Source organism: Amphiura filiformis, chromosome 4 (assembly GCF_039555335.1).
Source record: "Amphiura filiformis chromosome 4, Afil_fr2py, whole genome shotgun sequence".
Lineage (NCBI taxonomy): Eukaryota > Metazoa > Echinodermata > Ophiuroidea > Amphilepidida > Amphiuridae > Amphiura > Amphiura filiformis.
In genome coordinates, this window is record NC_092631.1 from 19,630,180 (window position 1) to 19,648,852 (window position 18,673).

At 36.6% G+C, this 18,673-nt stretch overlaps 1 protein-coding gene across 3 annotated transcripts in view; it reads right to left on the minus strand.

The window, feature by feature from the left end:
* Positions 1-17,623, minus strand: part of LOC140150654 (uncharacterized) — a 28,421-nt gene extending 10,798 nt beyond the window's left edge. For all 3 annotated transcript variants that reach the window (XR_011858831.1, XR_011858830.1, XM_072172722.1), the window contains exons 1-5: positions 17,489-17,623; positions 3,486-3,552; positions 1,314-1,353; positions 748-886; positions 60-236 (exon numbers count right to left, since the gene is read on the minus strand). Coding sequence is in view for 1 of the 3 variants with exons in the window: in XM_072172722.1 (XP_072028823.1) it covers positions 60-236; positions 748-886; positions 1,314-1,353; positions 3,486-3,552; positions 17,489-17,593 (528 nt within the window). In the remaining 2 variants the exon portion in view is untranslated. The remainder of the gene's footprint in view (positions 1-59; positions 237-747; positions 887-1,313; positions 1,354-3,485; positions 3,553-17,488) is intronic.
* Between the last annotated feature and the right edge of the window lie 1,050 nt (positions 17,624-18,673).

An 18,673-nucleotide genomic window follows, 5' to 3' on the forward strand; every position in this document is an offset into this window, starting at 1 on the left:
CTACTTACTGTGATTTTTTTTTTTTGTGGGGGTTACGAGCCTGATCACAATTGACTCACCTGCTTGAGTTCATCTCGTTCGGCTTTAAGTTGGTCACATAGTTTCATGACTCCCTGAGCTTCTTCTACCATGCCGTCACAGCCTAGCACCTCCACCTGCGTGAGGAGCTCATTGATGCGGTCCGATAGCATCTTGATCTTCTCCTCGTCCTTGGAACGGTTCGGTACTGACAGTGCCTACACAAATGATAACAAAGAGAGTTGCAGATTTTTAGGGAATGGTACAAAATCATATCATTGTCACTGCAGTGACTGCATTTTGAGGAAAGCCAGAGCAATTACTCTCTACTGCTCTCCTTAAATCTGATATAGGATAGTGATTTTAGCTCTCCTTAGTTGACAATTCTTTCCTTACATTCTATTGCAAATGCTCTATTAAAACAGCTCTCCTTGAAGGCTCCAGAAGAGTTACGTAATGCTCTCCTGCAAATTCTAAAAGACAGTCCCTGAATAGTGATGGTACTACAGGTAAATTAAGTAATTCTTGGCCAAGCTCAAAGCATCCGGTTGCGTCCATGTAGCGTACTAAGCATGTACGAAACCAACGTGTGTGCATGCTTTCTTCCGTACCGCGCTATGCGTGTGTGTGTTTATCGCAAAACCACTGGTGTTCTGAGTGCTCGAACTTGGTCAAGAATTACCTAATTTACTCATACATGTACGTCAAAATCTCACAAAGGATACTTACGCTTTGCTGTGCATTGCTAAGGGCTAGCCTGGAATGTCCCCTTCGTATTCTGCGGTCGACATCTGACATGATTTGTTGTAAATATGCTAGGAAGTCATCCTCGTATCTCATCTTGCCGAAGTCCTCACTCTGCTCATATCTGCAATGGAAACGTTAATGATCAAGACAAGTTTACAACCTCACTCACAACAAATACTAGTGTTTCTGGCACCTTTGCTAAAAAAATGCATCATTGATGTATGTAACTACTGGAAAATAACAAAATCAGGGTTGTAGCTTGCCCAAGTTGAGTGCCGGCTAATTTTTACTCCAATGCATGAATTAGGCGCGGGGAACAATCTTTCTAGTGAACGTGAGGGATCAGGGAATAAGCTATGGAGGTATCCCCCCCCCAAAAAAAAAATTGCACTTTTTATGATTTAAAAAGATATAAATTTGTGCCAGTGGCCAGCGTCAGTACCTGCCAGCCCCGGTCAGCATAGCTACAACCCTGAACAATAGCGTCTTTTACTGATCCATTGATCATACTACTTATATGAATTTCATCTGTATAGCCTGGTACTTACTCTCTCTTGACTATTTCATCATGTACTTTGGGACATGGACCTGTTGGAATGAAGAAAAAAGAAACCATTTGATACCATGTGCACATAATTATAAATAGATCATATATTAACATCACCAGGAAATTTTGATAACATGACAAAATTTAAGAGATAAATCAAAAAGTTTTGAATGAAATTTACGAAAGTAATTGGTAACATATATTGTTTGACACAACAATGTACAGTATGTATAATTTTTTTCTGTGTACTATACTGTAATTTACAGGCTGCTATGGAAAGCAGTATTTGCTCTGATCAGTGATTACCCCCAAGTTATTTTAAAATCTAAATTAAGGGGATATAATACCCTGATTTTCATCAGTACCCATCTTCTTTTTTTTCTTGCAAATTTATGAAGTATATAAATATGTTCATCACCTCATGTCCTGAACTTATAAAATATCTCTACATACAAAGTGCTTTTAAACCATTTTAGAAAATCATTTTACCCCTATATATTTTTTTGTTTACTGTATCCTAGTAACTGAGATGTGAGTTTCATAACAAACCATAATTTATTCTATTGAACATGTCCAAGTAGAATACATGAATAGAATACATTAAATCCTTTGTTATACTATCTATAGAATACTACACCATGTATGTATCTTCTAGTGATGTGGTCGACATGCCTTATGTCGACATAATGTCGACGTCGGCACGTATGCCGACATCAAAAAATCATGTCGACAAAAATTTTTTTTTTTTTTTTTTTTTTTTTTTTTCAAAAAAATATTTTTGGCCAGAAAAGCAAGTGATAGGCCCAAACTGACTTGTTATTCAAGGTTGGAAACCAGAGAAATACTGCTACTAAAAAAAAAAAATGCCAATTTTTTTTTTACAAAGTTGGATGAACTTGTACATTTTGATTACCTTTGCTTCTATTGAACAGTCAGGGACACATTGAATTAGTATGCATTGCTAGCTGTTCAATAGAAACAAAAGTAATTAAAATGTACAACTTTTTCAACTTTGTAAAAAAAAATTAACATTTTTTTTTTTTTGAGTAGCAGTATTTCTCTGGTTTCAACCTTGAATAACAAGTCAGTTTGAACCTATAACTTGATTTTCTGGCCAAAAATATTTTTGAAAATTAAAAAAAATTTTTTTTTTTTTTTTTTTTTTTTTTTTTTAGAATTTTTTTTTATGTCGACACACTGTCGACGTCGGTATACGAATTATATCGACATGTCGACAATAAAAACGGTGCCGACCACATCACTAGTATCTTCTATTTTGTGTTGTTAGGAAAAGAGATTAAAAAAGGCTATAAAGTATAAGGTCATCAAAGGTCAGGTTATAGGTCAATTGGTTCAGGTCAAATTCAGGCATCAATTTTGAATACATGTGATAGTCTGTGATATCATACATGTCATAATGAGGCATCAATTTTGATATTTTGTCTGTTACTGGATATATAATGGAAATGTGTGAGGTGGATACTTTGGGTGCTGGATACTGTAAATGGTGAGTACAATTTAGATTGCCTAGTTGAGATGGATTGGGCAAATAAATATAAAATAGTTACCAAAATCACAAAAATGAAGCTTACGGAAAACTACCTAATATGGTGGTAAAGGTGACAAAAAATACAATCTTTTTCAACATTGCTGTAGTGTGGTTGTGGTAACTTGTTACCTATGGCTTAATTAAGTTTCAGTGAAATAGTGTCGCAAGTTCAAAATACAAAATATAGCTCAACATTGAAAATAGAAGCATTTTAACCGGTTCGTTTTTTGATAGTTGTGGAGCACCAAGTTCATGAAGTCATAAAAGAAGTCAGGGACCACTTATTCCCATTTTACATATCAACATTAATTCCCTAATGTGTTAGCAACACATATATCCAAAATTTTAACGAAATCCGTTGATAGTAAGCTTTCCAAAATGAAGTGAATTTAAAACATCAGTGATGTACCACTTTTTGGCTTATACCAATAGAAGCATGTACGCGTCATTGATACTGATGCCACCAATTGAACAAGAAGATTTGCCCCTTCATTTTGCATACCACTTTGTCCAATTTCTTTTTCTCATTTCTTCACATAATGCAAAAAAATGCAAAAAAAATGCAAAAAAAAAATGTAATGGGTGTAGTATCCCCTTAACTGTGAAATGATTTTTACAACTTACCTAGATCTGATTTTGTGTTTGTGAATAGATCATGAGGACAGAAGCCACATACAAAATGCTTGCATATCTGAATAAAAAACATATAGAAAGGATATATTTTAAACGTTAGTTGTAGATAAGAAGTGTGATTTTAGGGTAACTTTGTGCTCGGGTACAAAAACGTTAGAGCTATAAGAGAACTAAAGTGTACCATTCAATCACATAGCATTTTATTTCTAAAAATTGGTTTAATCCAGAGATAGCAATCCCAATCATAAGCAAACCTTCACAAGCACTAAACATTAATTGAAATCTAGTAGAAATCGACACTGTGAAGCAATTGAAGTTTGGAAGTAAACACAGCTGCTCAAGATGGGTGATCGCATCATCAAAAATGTTATACTAAATTTTAGACTGCAATATCGGGTAATCCTGTCATAACGAGACATTATGTTTTTAACATTCTCTTCGGGCTAAACGATTGAGTATCGCATGTCGTGAATAGCGCCATCGTGTTCAGCGTGAAAAGAACCCCTAAATCGACCATGGCGGGGTGCGGCAAAATGGGAAGTTACTGATATTTTGCTATTTCTTGTTTTTCATTGAAATATCTAGACAATTCGAACAATGCAATACGTATAAATTTAGCAACGTAATATAAACAATTTTTTATTTGACTTATTTCAAACAAATTATATTTTATTTTGTTCCAAGAAAGAATTTCCAACAACTGAGAGGTCAAATTTTACGACAGTTAATTTCCCGACTCCCAAACAAAATTTATAAGTCATTTTTTTAACCACATTCCACTGCATACATTTTCAAAATATCGTGCTCACATTCGTGGAATTATTTATCAAGCTGCTCAAAAAAGTAGCATAATTTGCTGAAAACTGAATCAATTCCCATCGGGTTTTCTTTCAGTGGGCGCCATGATGCTTATTAATATTCTGACGTAAAAAGGTCATAGGTTGCGTATTTGCATAATTCGGAAAAATCCGGAAACTCCGCTGCTAAATTTCATTCATAAATCCAAAGTCAGAAGCTTTTTCCGACCGATTATGGTGGTGAGGTCATCTAAAAATGAGCCATCTGCACATGCGCCGAGTGAAAATAACAGCGGTCATTTACACACTGCTGAATCAGACATGCCAACTTTGAAATCCAGATTTCCGTACTCAGAAGACCAAAAATCCGTATTTTGCACCCTAAAACCGTATTATTTAAATACATGTATGTACCTGCCAAGTGCCAACCCCAGAAACCCTAAAAGTGGAACACATAATTGCGAGGGAGCATGTAACGGAGGGGGTCCAGGGGCCCGCCTTATGAATTTGCAATCAAATTTGGCAATACCGAAGAACAATTCCATCAAATAAATCAATACAGAAAGATGCTTCCTTTACGAGTTATCACTCATTGAAAGTACTACTTTGCTATACTTTACATGGAAAGCGGCCATCTTAAAGTCATCATATTTCCTTAAATCACATGACTGATCAAGCTGATGTTCAGATTTGTGATGCACAGTTAAAAATTAATTATTTTTTTGTTACTTCTAATGTATAGAAGCATGCTTTGTTAAGTTCAGAAAATCATTGATCATCATCATCAGCAGCAGCAGCATTATAGTATCCATCGGTAGGCGTAACATCGGGTTTTGTTCATATTTTCAACAAAAAAAATTAAACAGTTTAATGTCAATGTCAATTAGAAGACTGTATTGGGTAGGCCTATTATGACAGTTGTCTCTGCATGGTTAAAGAACAATATTAAAAATATTAATGTGCCACTGGTGCACCATTGAGAAAACAAAATCGGAAAGCATGTTGCATGCTTATTCTATTGCAGACCTGAATAGTTTTACTAAATATCTCCAGAAGACATAGCATGTGTACATGTAGCAGTTAGATGAAGATGCTTAATAAAAAATATTAATGTGCATGAAAAATCCGCAAGTCGGGAGAAAATTACTTCTGAAACCATCTTATAGGCCTATTAAATATTTCTTTATGTGCATGCATGGTGCGAAAGTCAGAAGTAAAATGAGGTGGGAAACCTTCTTGTATGCTTATTCTTTTGCACCAATAGAGCTAAATAGTTAACTAAATGGTCGCATGTCATAAGTTGGGTACAATTTCCATTACATGGTCAAAAATGACAAAAAAATTATTTTTTGATATGTTGTATATTGACAACCTCTAATAAATAACACCATTTTTAAGCTAAACACATGCTTAAGTTTTGAGATAATGCTTAATTACTAATTAATTAGTACACAGGTGTCAATGTAAATGTAAATTTTCAAATGCGTTTTTCTCAAATCGGACCTCAATTACAAAAATGACTCTACAATTTTTATTTTATGCAAGAATGTCATCAGATATGGAGGATATGTTCTCAATACATCAATGCTTCAAATGAACTATTTGAAATATTTGTACGTATGTTAATTACATTGTGAAGGTCATTGACATCTTTACAAGTAATTAGCGAGGCAGTTATTCTATGAGGAAATAAAATATCAAGAAGAGAAATGTACATTATTAGACCATGGGACAAGGCTTGCTAAGGGGTCAGTCCATGTCGAAACAGATTGAGTGTACACCCACCCTCTTGGATTTTGCTCTCCTTTGGCTCAGGGGTACCTTTCATGGATCCCTAGGTGAGGGCACAAGAAAAAAATTCAAATTCCATTTCGTTTGCGAATGGCGGGCAATCAAAGTTTGGCGACCTCGACCAAAATTGTGAATTTAAGGGGTCCAAATGACAAAGTGCTCTCTTTGAGGGGCACTTTCTTCTTAATTGAATCAGTTGGGATCCTCTTTTTGAATGTGGTCACTCACTGGCTGTGTCTGAAATACCTAATGCCAAAAAAGATAGATTTCGGAATTTCGTTGGGATTTCAGAGGGGGTCAAAATCAGCACTTCGTACTGTTCAATCAAATTATCTTGATTTTGAAGGACCCATGATAATGTCACAGTGCACTTATAGGTCCTAATTATGTTCAGAATGGATTAACCATATGCCAATGTCTATGAGCAATTAAAAAAAGAGAGAAATTTCTAGACCCTACAGAATTTTAGGCCACCCCTAAAGTGGTTCAGCCACAAATGGCACTTAAAGTCGGCAAATTTTGACCCCTAATAACTTTAGGTGTACACCAGATATGAATTTCTAGTCTTTTGCATCTGAAAGAATGTAGTTTAATGTTACTAGGAACATAAGATTTGTTTTGTATTTTTGTGTTTTAGTATTAAGTTGGCGCTTTCAAAAATAGTCATTTTTGCCTAACATACCATGCATACAGGATACGGTACAAAATGCCAATTTTAGTATGATATTTTTTTATATTTTTGATCACTTTATAGCCATTTGTATTATTTATCTTGATATTTCAAGTTGCTCTTGAGTCAAGTAATAAGAAAAAACTACTTTCTAATCCTCTGTATGGATTTTATAAGGGGTCAAAATGCACTTCCTGGCAACGATGCACATGCAAAGTACAGGTTATGGGGTCAAATTTTCAGAATGCTCCCAATTATGTCAAGTAATATATCAAATTACTCGTATGGTCATGAGAATTCCAAAAATGTATAGTTTGAAATGTGTCAGACCTTTCAGGAGAGCGAAAAAAAAAAAATGTTCATAGGTCAACGACCTTTTTGAAAGTATCAAAACACAAAAATACAAAACAAATCTTATGTTCCTAGTAACATAAGACTACATTCTTTCAGATGCAAAAGACTAGAAATTCATATCTGGTGTACACCTAAAGTTATTAGGTGTCAAAATTTGCCGATTTTAAGTGCCATTTGTGGCTGAACCACTTTAGGGGGGCCTAAAATTATGTAGGGGGTCTAGAAATTTCTCTTTTTTTGAATTGCTCATAGACATTGGCACATGGTTAATCCATTCTGAACATAATTAGGACCTATAAGTGCACTGTGGCATTATCATGGGTCCTTCAAAATCAAAGATAATTTGATTGAACAGTATGAAGTGCTGATTTTGACCCCCTCTGAAATCCCAATGAAATTCCGAAATCAATCTTTTTGGCATTAGGCATTTCAGACACAGCCAGTGAGTAACCACATTCAAAAAGAGGGTCACAACTGATTTAATTAAGAAGAAAATGCCTCTCAAAGAGAGCGCTTTGTCATTTGGACACCTTAAATTCCCAATTTTGGTCAAGGTCGCCAAACTTTGATGGCCCGCCATTCGGAAACGAAATTGAATTTGAATTTTTTTCTTGTGACCTCACCTAGGGGTCCATGAAAGGTACCCCTGAGCCAAAGGAGAGCATAATCCAAGAGGGTGGGTGTACACTCAGTCTGTTTTGACATGGACTGACCCTAAGTGCTTCAGAAAGTAGTTTTCGTTCTCCCTTTCTGGGTAGAGGATGGTTTATAAATGAAAATATAGCTATTATATCACTGATCACTAATATAACATTTCCCACTTTCAAAAGTTGCACGTTACTGTGTAATTTAGGAGTTATTTGGGGTTAAAAATGTGTTTTTCATGATTTTTTTCCATTTTTGCCCAAAAATGTCAAATATTAAAATAGCTGTAACATTCAAAATAAATTGAGTAGAAATTTCATTTCTATTGTAGATGTTACATATTACATGGATGTCTAACACTGGTGAATAAAAATGTCACAGCACAACTCTAAAATATAAAACAAATGGCAAAAACCATATTTTTTGTGCTATTTCGCCATTTTGAGCTAAAAATGTAATTTTTGCATGGGGAAAAAAAATAAATATAGATTTTATTGATTTAAAAAATATGGCATAATGTCAACCTAGTTATTCTGAACAAAAAAAGTTAATGATGGTGAATGTCTGTGACCTATAGTTTTTGATCTATGGCCCTTTCAAATTCATATATGGACTAAAATAGCACGTTTTTGTTCAATATTTCCAATATTACGCCAAAAATGGTCCTTTATGGCCATTTTAACCAACTTGTTAGTTTTTGGAAAGTGGGAACTTCACTTAATAATATGAACATGTAAGTGTACTTTAATGTTAAGCTATTTCAAGATCCACTAGTATGCCCACTACCGTGGTAGCAGCAATTTGATCTACTTTCAATGCAGTAAAATGATGACTAAAATGATTTTGCTGCATTGAAAGTAGTAAAATTGACGATATAATTGCTTCTGCCATGGAAACCGAGCTACCAGTGGATCTACAACTAGCTTAAAATGAAAGTACTATAATATATCCATAATAAATGTGAAGTTCCCACTTTCCAAATACTGAAAATTTTGTTAAAATTACAAAAAAGTACCATTTTCAGCCTAATATTGGAAAAATTGACAAAAACATGCTATTTTAGTCCATATGTGAATTTGAAAGGGCCATAGATCAAAAACTATAGGTCACAGACATTCACCATCATTAACTTTTTTGTTCAGAATAACTAGGTTGATATAATGACATATTTTTTAAATCAAGAAAATATATATTTATTTTTTTTCCCATGCAAAAATTACATTTTTAGGTCAAAATGGCCAAAATAGCACAAAAATATGGTTTTTGCCATTTTTTATAGTTTAGAGTTGTGCTATGACATTTTTATTCACCAGTGTTGGAAATCCATGTGACATGTAACATCTACAATAGAAATGAAATTTCTACTCAATTTATTTTGAAAGTTACAGCTATTTTAATATTTGACATTTTTGGGCAAAAATGCAAAAAAATCATTAAAAACACATTTTTAACCCCAAATAACTCCTAAATGAGTAAAGTAAAACGTGGGAACTTTTTGGATATTAATTCAGACATATATTTACTCTTGATTTGTTATGTTTTATGTTCTGCCCAAGAGTGGACTACGAAAGTGAAAGATAAATGCCCATGTCCCATAGTCAAATTAGTCATGTTGCTAAAAATACTGAAATTCAACTAGGATTTCATTGAAAATGAAAAAAAAAAGGGAAAAAAAGGAAAATAATACCCTTTAAGGTGGTACTACACCCTTGATAAATGTGTGACTATTTTTGCATTTTTCTCAAAAATTATTAACACACTGGTATCAAAAGTTATGTATATTATAGGGGTAAGGAATCCAGTTACTACAAATGTACACTGGAATTTCAGTGACTCAAGACAAGCGGTACATTATTTATGATAAGAAAAGAGGTACCACTAGAATGTACCTCATTTCTTAACATATAATGAACTACTTGTCTTGAATCACTGAAATGTCAGTGAGGTAATTGGATTCCTTTCCCCTATAATATACATAACTTTTTTTTTTTACCAGTGTGTAGTTATTTTTTGAGTAAAATGCAAAATTAGTGACAAAATTTATCATGGGGTGTAGTGCCACCTTAAGTAGTCAGTAATTGTTTTAGTTGTACAAATTAAACATTCATAGCTGTCAATACATCATACCATCACTAGATTTGAAAAAGTAACCAGTAGTTTTGACATGCTGACATGTGAATTTTCACATAGGCCCTATTGCACACTCCCGCATCCGCCTGCTCCACATCCGCCTGCTCCTCCACCCCTGGCATTTTTCATTTCAACTGATGTGATTTTTTTACTGAATAATGTATAATTATATGCTTCCGTAGACTGAAAGAGTATAAAATTAGGCTTAAAATGAGGTATCAACCAGTGTTGTAGTCAAGACCTCTATGTCCGAGACCGAGACCGAGACCAAGACCTGCCCATCCGAGATCGAGACCGAGACCGAGATCAAGCCTTCCGAGACCGAGACCGAGACCACCCCTTCCGAGACCGAGACCTCTAAGTTCCGAGACCAAGACCGAGACCGAGACCTTGGTTTAATCCCGGGGATACTCAAGTTTAGTTTGGAGGGGTGCGCCGCTGAGAGAGACCCATCAGTGTACCAATTTTTCAAGACATTTGGACCCAAATTTAACACAATTTGTATTAATTTTTACAATGTTTCCTCTACATTTTGGGAATTACAAAAATGTTGGCTGTAGTAATGGAAAAATGGGCTGTTTTCTGCACAAATTTTGAAAAAAGCACCCGTCCATATACCAAATTTGGCCTAGAAAAAGTGGTCATGTATATACCAAACGGCTGAAAATACCACCCATGTTTGCAATACATCGCCCATATGGCCATTTGTACTGAGTACCACTCTTACGGGTTTAATCAGAGTGGCGGCGGAAGTATTAGAATTGAGGGAAGGGGTTGGGCGGGATATTTTGTTCCGGTTTTACTGGGGCTTTTTGCGCATGCGAAGCAATTTTGGACTTTTTAAAACCCAAATAAAAGTGTATTTTTCAAATGATGGGCCAGTGCGCAAAGCGCGCAAAATTCAGCACTTTTACCATATTTGGGCCCAAAACACAGTGTTTTTCGTGCTGAAAAGAAGATGCAGACTGCACCAGTGTTGTAGTCAAGACCTCTATGTCCGAGACCGAGACCGAGACCAAGACCTGCCCATCCGAGATCGAGACCGAGACCGAGATCAAGCCTTCCGAGACCGAGACCACCCCTTCCGAGACCGAGACCTCTAAGTTCCGAGACCAAGACCGAGACCGAGACCTTGGTTTAATCCCGGGGATACTCAAGTTTAGTTTGGAGGGGTGCGCCGCTGAGAGAGACCCATCAGTGTACCAATTTTTCAAGACATTTGGACCCAAATTTAACACAATTTGTATTAATTTTTACAATGTTTCCTCTACATTTTGGGAATTACAAAAATGTTGGCTGTAGTAATGGAAAAATGGGCTGTTTTCTGCACAAATTTTGAAAAAAGCACCCGTCCATATACCAAATTTGGCCTAGAAAAAGTGGTCATGTATATACCAAACGGCTGAAAATACCACCCATGTTTGCAATACATCGCCCATATGGCCATTTGTACTGAGTACCACTCTTACGGGTTTAATCAGAGTGGCGGCGAAGTATTAGAATTGAGGGAAGGGGTTGGGCGGGATATTTTGTTCGGTTTTACTGGGGCTTTTTAAGCATGCTGAAGCAATTTTGGACTTTTTAAAACCCAAATAAAAGTGTATTTTTCAAATGATGGGCCAGTGCGCAAAGCGCGCAAAATTCAGCACTTTTACCATATTTGGGCCCAAAACACAGTGTTTTTCGTGCTGAAAAGAAGATGCAGACTGCACAGAGCAACTATTGCTTTATTTGTTCTTCTATTAATCTATAGGTTAAAGACCACTAATAGGCCTGGGCGATACATTGAAATACGACGAGGAACTATTTGTTTTCATGGCATTCAAAAAGACTGCATTAAAATCGCTGAAATTGATCAAGTTATATAGCCAAAAAAGTACTTTTTAGAGTTTGATGCTTCAACATGGTACATTTTCTCTCATTATATGACATTTTTATTGTAATAGTACCAAAATTCATACGCACGGCTTAGGTTTTTAGTAAATATTCGCCCTATCATATTGTAACTTTCAGCTTCGAGGGCGCACTGTCATTTTAAGGTGTTTACGGTTCAGTGCGTTAAAACAAGAAAAGTCTCAGGTCAACCTATGTTGAATTTTTGATCATTTGGCATCTAAATCATATAGTTTCACCAGTGGCATTGAACTGTGAGAGTTCTGAATATGAGAAAATTCCACCCGAAATTAGGCATTTTCCCATTGAAACCCGTGTAATACATAATTAGTGGTATTTAACCTATAGTGGAGGGTGTTCCCCTTGCACCCGGCCCTTGCAAAAGTTTATGGGAACGTGTCCCCCGCTTCCGCCACCTGCCCACCTATTTTTGATCACTAGCGGGACACCCGCGCTACGCGCGGGTCCCCGCTAGGTGAGTAAATGGGAGCGTTCACTAAAAACGGGAGGAATTACTGAACAGGTAGAATCATTGAAAAGGTAAATTTCATTTAGCCTATTTTATTCCCGTTTTCATTTTCTTACTGTGACTAACTATAGGCTAACACACATACTCGTAGGCCTGTTTGTCCTCATTTTGTTTTCTTTTTAATTACAGTAGGCCTACCTCTTCATGTTGTTTGTACTTTTTAACACACATCTTTTCCCCAGTATTTATTACGCCTCACGGTCGGTCGTTCACCCGTATTATCAGTCATTCTTGCGACTCTCTGCGTCGCTTACGCGACATGGCGTAGTGCTGCGTTACCAGCGCTATCGCTGCGCTTCGTGAGCGGCTTGGCATTAGATACGCCCGTCACGACGCCAGCACGGGCTAGCCTGACAACTGACTCCTTTTTGTTTACCCAGCATAGCAACGTACCACATTTTCACTGATTTTGAGGCCAATTCTTGACCGTTTTCAACCAAATAAAGTTTAAACACGTTCCCGTATATTCCTCGATCTCCGTATGAATTTGGCGACATTTGGATCGAAACTGACGGAGCCTTTATACAGGATACACAGATAGATAGATAGATAGATACAACATTCCCCTATTTATAGTAAGATGAACTGAAATTGGAAGCGCACATCCGAACAATGCGAACATGCTCACTTATGATTCATTTATAACTCCATTTATTGTTAAATCCCTAAACTCATACATGTCACTATCATAAAAAGGATTTCTGTATCTTTATTCTTAACAATTTCTTCAACATTCATTGAAATTTAGGGTAAGAAATAAGTAATGAACAACAACAGAAAATCATATCTTTTTCTTCAGGTCTCGACAGGTCTCGGACTAAAAAACGTCCGAGACCGAGACTTTTGAGGTCCGAGACCAAGACTTTTGAGTTCGAGACCGAGACCTTGACATCCGAGACCGAGACACTCCAAAATCAGGTCTCGAGATGGTCTCGAGACCGAGACCTGGTCTCGAGACCTACAACACTGATAGCAAGGTTGAAAAATGTGGGGCGGCCATCACAAATGTGGGGCAGCCAAGTTAAAAATTTATGCCCAAATTGAAATAAAGATATAAAGAAAAACAACAAATTTTTCAAAAAGTGGGGCGGCCATGGTATCCCCGGCCGCCCTGCTTGCTACGGCCCTGGAAGGGAGGGAACAAGAAATATGGAAATAAGTACATGTAGATAGCAACCAGCCTAAAAAAATTTTGGGTCCATCTTTGGGGATCTCAGTTGGGGAAGAATCTGGGGATGGATGTAACACAGCGCGGTAGGGTGAGGGAATAATTTAAATTTTCTGGAAGAATAGACACCCCTGACCATAGGCCTATAAATATTTCTTTAATGTGCATGCATGGTGCGAAAGTCGGAAATAAAAGGAGGTTGGAAACCTTCTTGTATGCTTATTCTTTTGCACCAATAGAGCTAAATAGTTAACTAAATACCTTCAGAAGACATAGCATAAGGTGGTTAATAAAAAATATTAGTGGGCATGAAAAATCTGCAAGTCAGAAGAAAATTATTTCGGAAAGCATCTCGTAGGCCTATTAAATAATATTTTTTAATGCGCATGCGTCATCGAAAGTCGAGAGAAAAACGATGTAGGTATTCCACTTTAACAGACCAAGAAAGTGGTCAAATGATACCAGTAATTCAGTTGGTAGTCTAATCTAATCTTGCAGCTGTTTATCTTTTTAAGACACAACATTTTATTATTTTGGTCAAAATTCTGGAATTCCGTATTTTTTTGGTAGTGACCGTACTACCGTATTTTTCATGTTTTACCGTACAAAATACGGTGAAACCGTACTAGTTGGCATGTCTGCTGAATGCATACTTCGAATATATCCTCTCCACACAGTACAATCAAACTTCTTACCAAGTTAAAATTATGCAAATTTTCTAGCACTGCCCCACGCACCCACTGCATGACATAACGTGCACAGAACTGACGAATCGTGTGCGTAGGATCGGTGCAATTTTTGTAAAATTTGGTAAAAAACAGCTCGTGCATATTGTCCGTCTCCGTTGAAAAACTGGATCCTCCGTAGTAAAATCCATTATGACCACTTGAAATAAGCTATAAAATATTCCATGTCCAACAAAAAATTATAACCAAAATTACAGATAAATGAAATGTGAGTATCTTCAGTCATCGAAATTTTTGCTCGTTTGACGCCAGAAAATTTGGTCAGTCCATATCAAATCAACCAGGGGTCCCCAGGTGACCCTCTCAGATTTTGATGAAATTCCATCAGAGTAATCTTTTGTGGCCACAATGAACCCATACAAAAATTTGGCCTCATAGGCCAAGTCGTTTTTGAGAAATGGCCGTTTGAAGTTTGGCCCAGACCCCTCCTTTTTGGCACTCGCGAGTGTCATTGGTGATTTTACCAGCTTTGGTAGCTCATAACTTCCTGTTCTGAACAGATATAAAGATGCAATGTTGCATTCTAGCTAACCTTATGTCATATTTTCAGAATCTGGCTCAAAATTTCAGATATCTGCTTTACGTTTAAAGTTACGAGCACCCAAAGTTGGTCATTTATTCAACCGGAAGTGTGATTTTGTCATTTTGGGGGGTCCCCTGGCCAAAAATATGTGATCATATGACTCAAATGTCATAGATACATTGTCTATGGGTACATATCTGAGCCCACAAGCAAGTTTGAGCAAATCAAACCATTGATGGAGGAATAGGCGGCATCCGAAGTTGGGTCCGGGTGAAAATTGCTAGGAGACCCCCCTCTTTCTGACCAATGGTTGACCATGTGGACAGTTAAAACATGAATTGAAATTTACAGCTATGAAACATACTAATAAGACCTACCTAGAAACAAAAATTCAGCTTTGGTACTCAACTCCATCATAGTTAAATGGCTCTTGAAAATAGGGAGAAAAACCTGTTATTTCTTGTCTAAGGGTGCTGAATTCGGCAGCCATGGTAACAAAATATGCCAAATTTGACGTATATGTTCATATTTTTGGGTCGTACCTTACAGACCACTCTAGATGTGTTAGTTAGCCTCTAAAACATACCCAGAACATATTTCATATGACACTTGAGGTAACTTGTGAAAATACTTGCAAATTTTATTGTCATGGTTGCTGAATTCAACACCCTTAGACAAGAAATAGCAGGTTTTTCACACTATTTTCAAGCTGCCACCTAACTATGATGGAGTTGAGTACCAAAGCTGAATTTTTGTTTCTAGACCTGTAGGTCTTATTACTAGTATGCTTCATGGCTGTAAATTTCAATACATGTTTTAACTGTCCACATGGTCAACCATTGGTCAGAAAGAGGGGGGTCTCCCGGCAAATTTTCACCCGGACCCAACTTTGGATGCCGCCTATTCCTCCATCAATGGTTTGATTTGCTCAAACTTGCTTGTGGGCTCAGATATGTACCCATAGACAATGTATATCTATGACATTTGAGTCATATGATAACATATTTTTGGCACCAGGGGACCCCCAAAATGACAAAATCACACTTCCGGTTGAATAAATGACCAACTTTGGGTGCTCATAACTAAAAAAAGGAAAGCAGATATCTGAAATTTAGAGCCAGATTCTGAAAATATGACATAAGGTTAGCTAGAATGCAACATTGCAGCTTTATATCTGTTCAGAACAGGAAGTTATGAGCTACCAAAGTTGGTAAAAATCACCAATGATGGCTCGCGAGTGCCAAAAAGGGGGGGTCTGGGCCAAACTTCAAACGACCATTTCTCAAAAATGACATGGCATATGAGGCCAAATTTTTGTATGGGTTCATTGTGGCGACAAAAGATTACTCTGATGGAATTTCATCAAAATCTGAGAGGGTCACCTGGGAACTTTTCAGCAAATTGGTTGATTTGACATGGACTGACCCAAAAGTCAATTTTCAAACGGCTAAAAGTGCTAACTGGCTCCTTTAATTCTAACTTCGTACAGCGTGAATGGGGGTAGTTCGTTCGTGCTCTCATAGCCTGACTCATGGTAGTTTCGGTATCACGTTATAACGGGACTTCCTTCAATCACCGGACTTTAGGGTACGGTGGGAAATAATAATTACGAACATTTATGAATGTCACTCATAGTCTATTAATGATTTCAAAATGCATTGAATTTGAATGCATTTTTGAAATCATTAATAGAGTGTGACATGAATACCAAGTATCAATTTTCATATTAAAAATACAAAACATCTTGAATTTTTTTTTCTTTTTAGGTCAACTATGAATGATCCTAGCATTTAGGTCTAGGTCCAGGGACACTACAAAACCAAAAAAAAAAAAAATAAAAAAAAAAATAAAAAATTTTTTGTTCCAAAAAAAAAAAAAAAAAAAAAAAAAAAAAAAAAACGGGTACAAAATTACCCGAAAATGCCAGGCCTAGTAAAAAGTCTGTGCGACCGTACTGAAGGAAAGATAGGTATGCCCACATTGCTTATTACAGAGGGCCTCATTCAACTCCTGTGACCACAGAAATGGCTTAATTGTGCAATCCCCATAGGAAAATACAAAAATGTGAAATTTAGACGCCAGAAACCTTACGTAGAAAGATAAAAAGTGTCAACTGGTATACTTTGATACAGAAGTTATCATACAGTGATAGTAATTTTTTTTTTTAAAATCGCTTTTCTGTCAAATGGATCGCCATACTGAAAATTGTTGCATGTACTTGCTTGTTTGTTCAGTAATTCATTGTAAGTAAGCCTAGGTACCGTAGGCGTATGGTCGCAGAACTTGGAAAATTACATTTGCCCATAACTTCGCTAATTTTTGTCCTACAGACATGGTTGACCCCTCATTTTTTAATCACCTTTCTAAATAAATCAATTTCAATGTGAAATATCATACTTGAAAATTTGATGATCATACCTAGGAAAGAGATACAAAAAGCCAACGGCAACGTCACGCGCACGCATCCAAATTCAAATTAATTACCACGCGCAAAAACATGAAAAACAGGAACCCTGCTTCACCAAAAGCATCATATCATGGCTATAAGAAAACGCTTTTAAATTTAAATGAGAGCTTTAATTGGATATAAAATTGGCCATGTGTTTTGCAGAAATATGTAAATTTGATGAAAGCATGAAAGGTTCCAAATTTTGCACCCTGCAACATGCTGTTGCACCTATTTGAAACTGCTGTATTGTGGCAAAGTAACTAAATGACGCTCTGTAAACTTTCCAAATCGTTCCTTACCTCTGGAGCTCTCCATCCTTTTATATCTACTTGTTCTTCGGGCAAAATATTTCGATTTTTGCCCATTAATTCGTCCAGCATTTGCGCTGCGGTTTTCATCGCCATTTTCGCATTATTTTTTGCTTAATCAATAATGTCGATAATTAATGTCACGTGATCAATCAAGGCAATCAATTATCGATACCTAGAGACGAGCGATATGATACGAAGAACTTTTCTATGGCATGCCAAATTTGCCAAAATTTGAATTGGTGACACCAAAAAAAGTTAGTAGTACTACTAGTAGGAGTAAAACTTTATTTATTCAGGGTAAACTCAATTCAGAATACAATACTGCCACTGGTCTCCCATGAGACCTTGATACAAAATAACATTTTACAAATATGATTGTGTAGTATGTAGGGCCTATGTATGTACCGGGGTATGTACCGGTAGGCCTATATAATTTTTACTGTAGGCCTAACTACAAAGCAATCTAGTCCTGACAGCCCGCCTGACAGCCTGGTGATAAATTTAGTCATTACTCCCGGCCCGGGTAGAAATTACGGTGGGGGGGGGTATGATTGATGGGGGCAGTGGGGGGGCTGAATTGAGCAGCGATGTTAGGGGCTGTCATTTTCTTCAGATAGAAGGGGGTCATGATTCTATAACCCCTATTTTGGGTGTTAAAAAATTATAACCCCCATATGGTCTAAAATTTCTATGACCCCCAGTATATTCATGACCCCCTTCCAAAGAAAATGACAGCCCCCTTAGTTATATAATGCTATTTTTTTGTGCACTCTATGTGCCTTAACCTTACGGGATTTTTGACCAAAAATGAGCATTTTTTTACATTTTTTTCAGAAAAAATAAAAATCGATATTTGTGAGCAAGGATGTGTGCTTGATTAATTTTGCAAGGGGTCAAATGTCACAAAAAACAATAACTTGCCCATAAACAGCGAAGATCAATTTTTTAATTTTTTTTTCTTCATGGAATGTAGGCCTAATACTCTGACCAAAGATGCCTCAAATGCGGGGTAAGGTTGGTCAGGCTATATTTTTAACCCCTAGGGCCTTACAAAATTATGTTAAATCTTTTTCAACTTCAAGGCGTAGAAGGGAACCCTAATGTCAAGAGTTAATTACAAATATAATTGGTTTTGTTTGGAAGCAGAGTGGTTTAAAAACTCTGAAGTGCCCA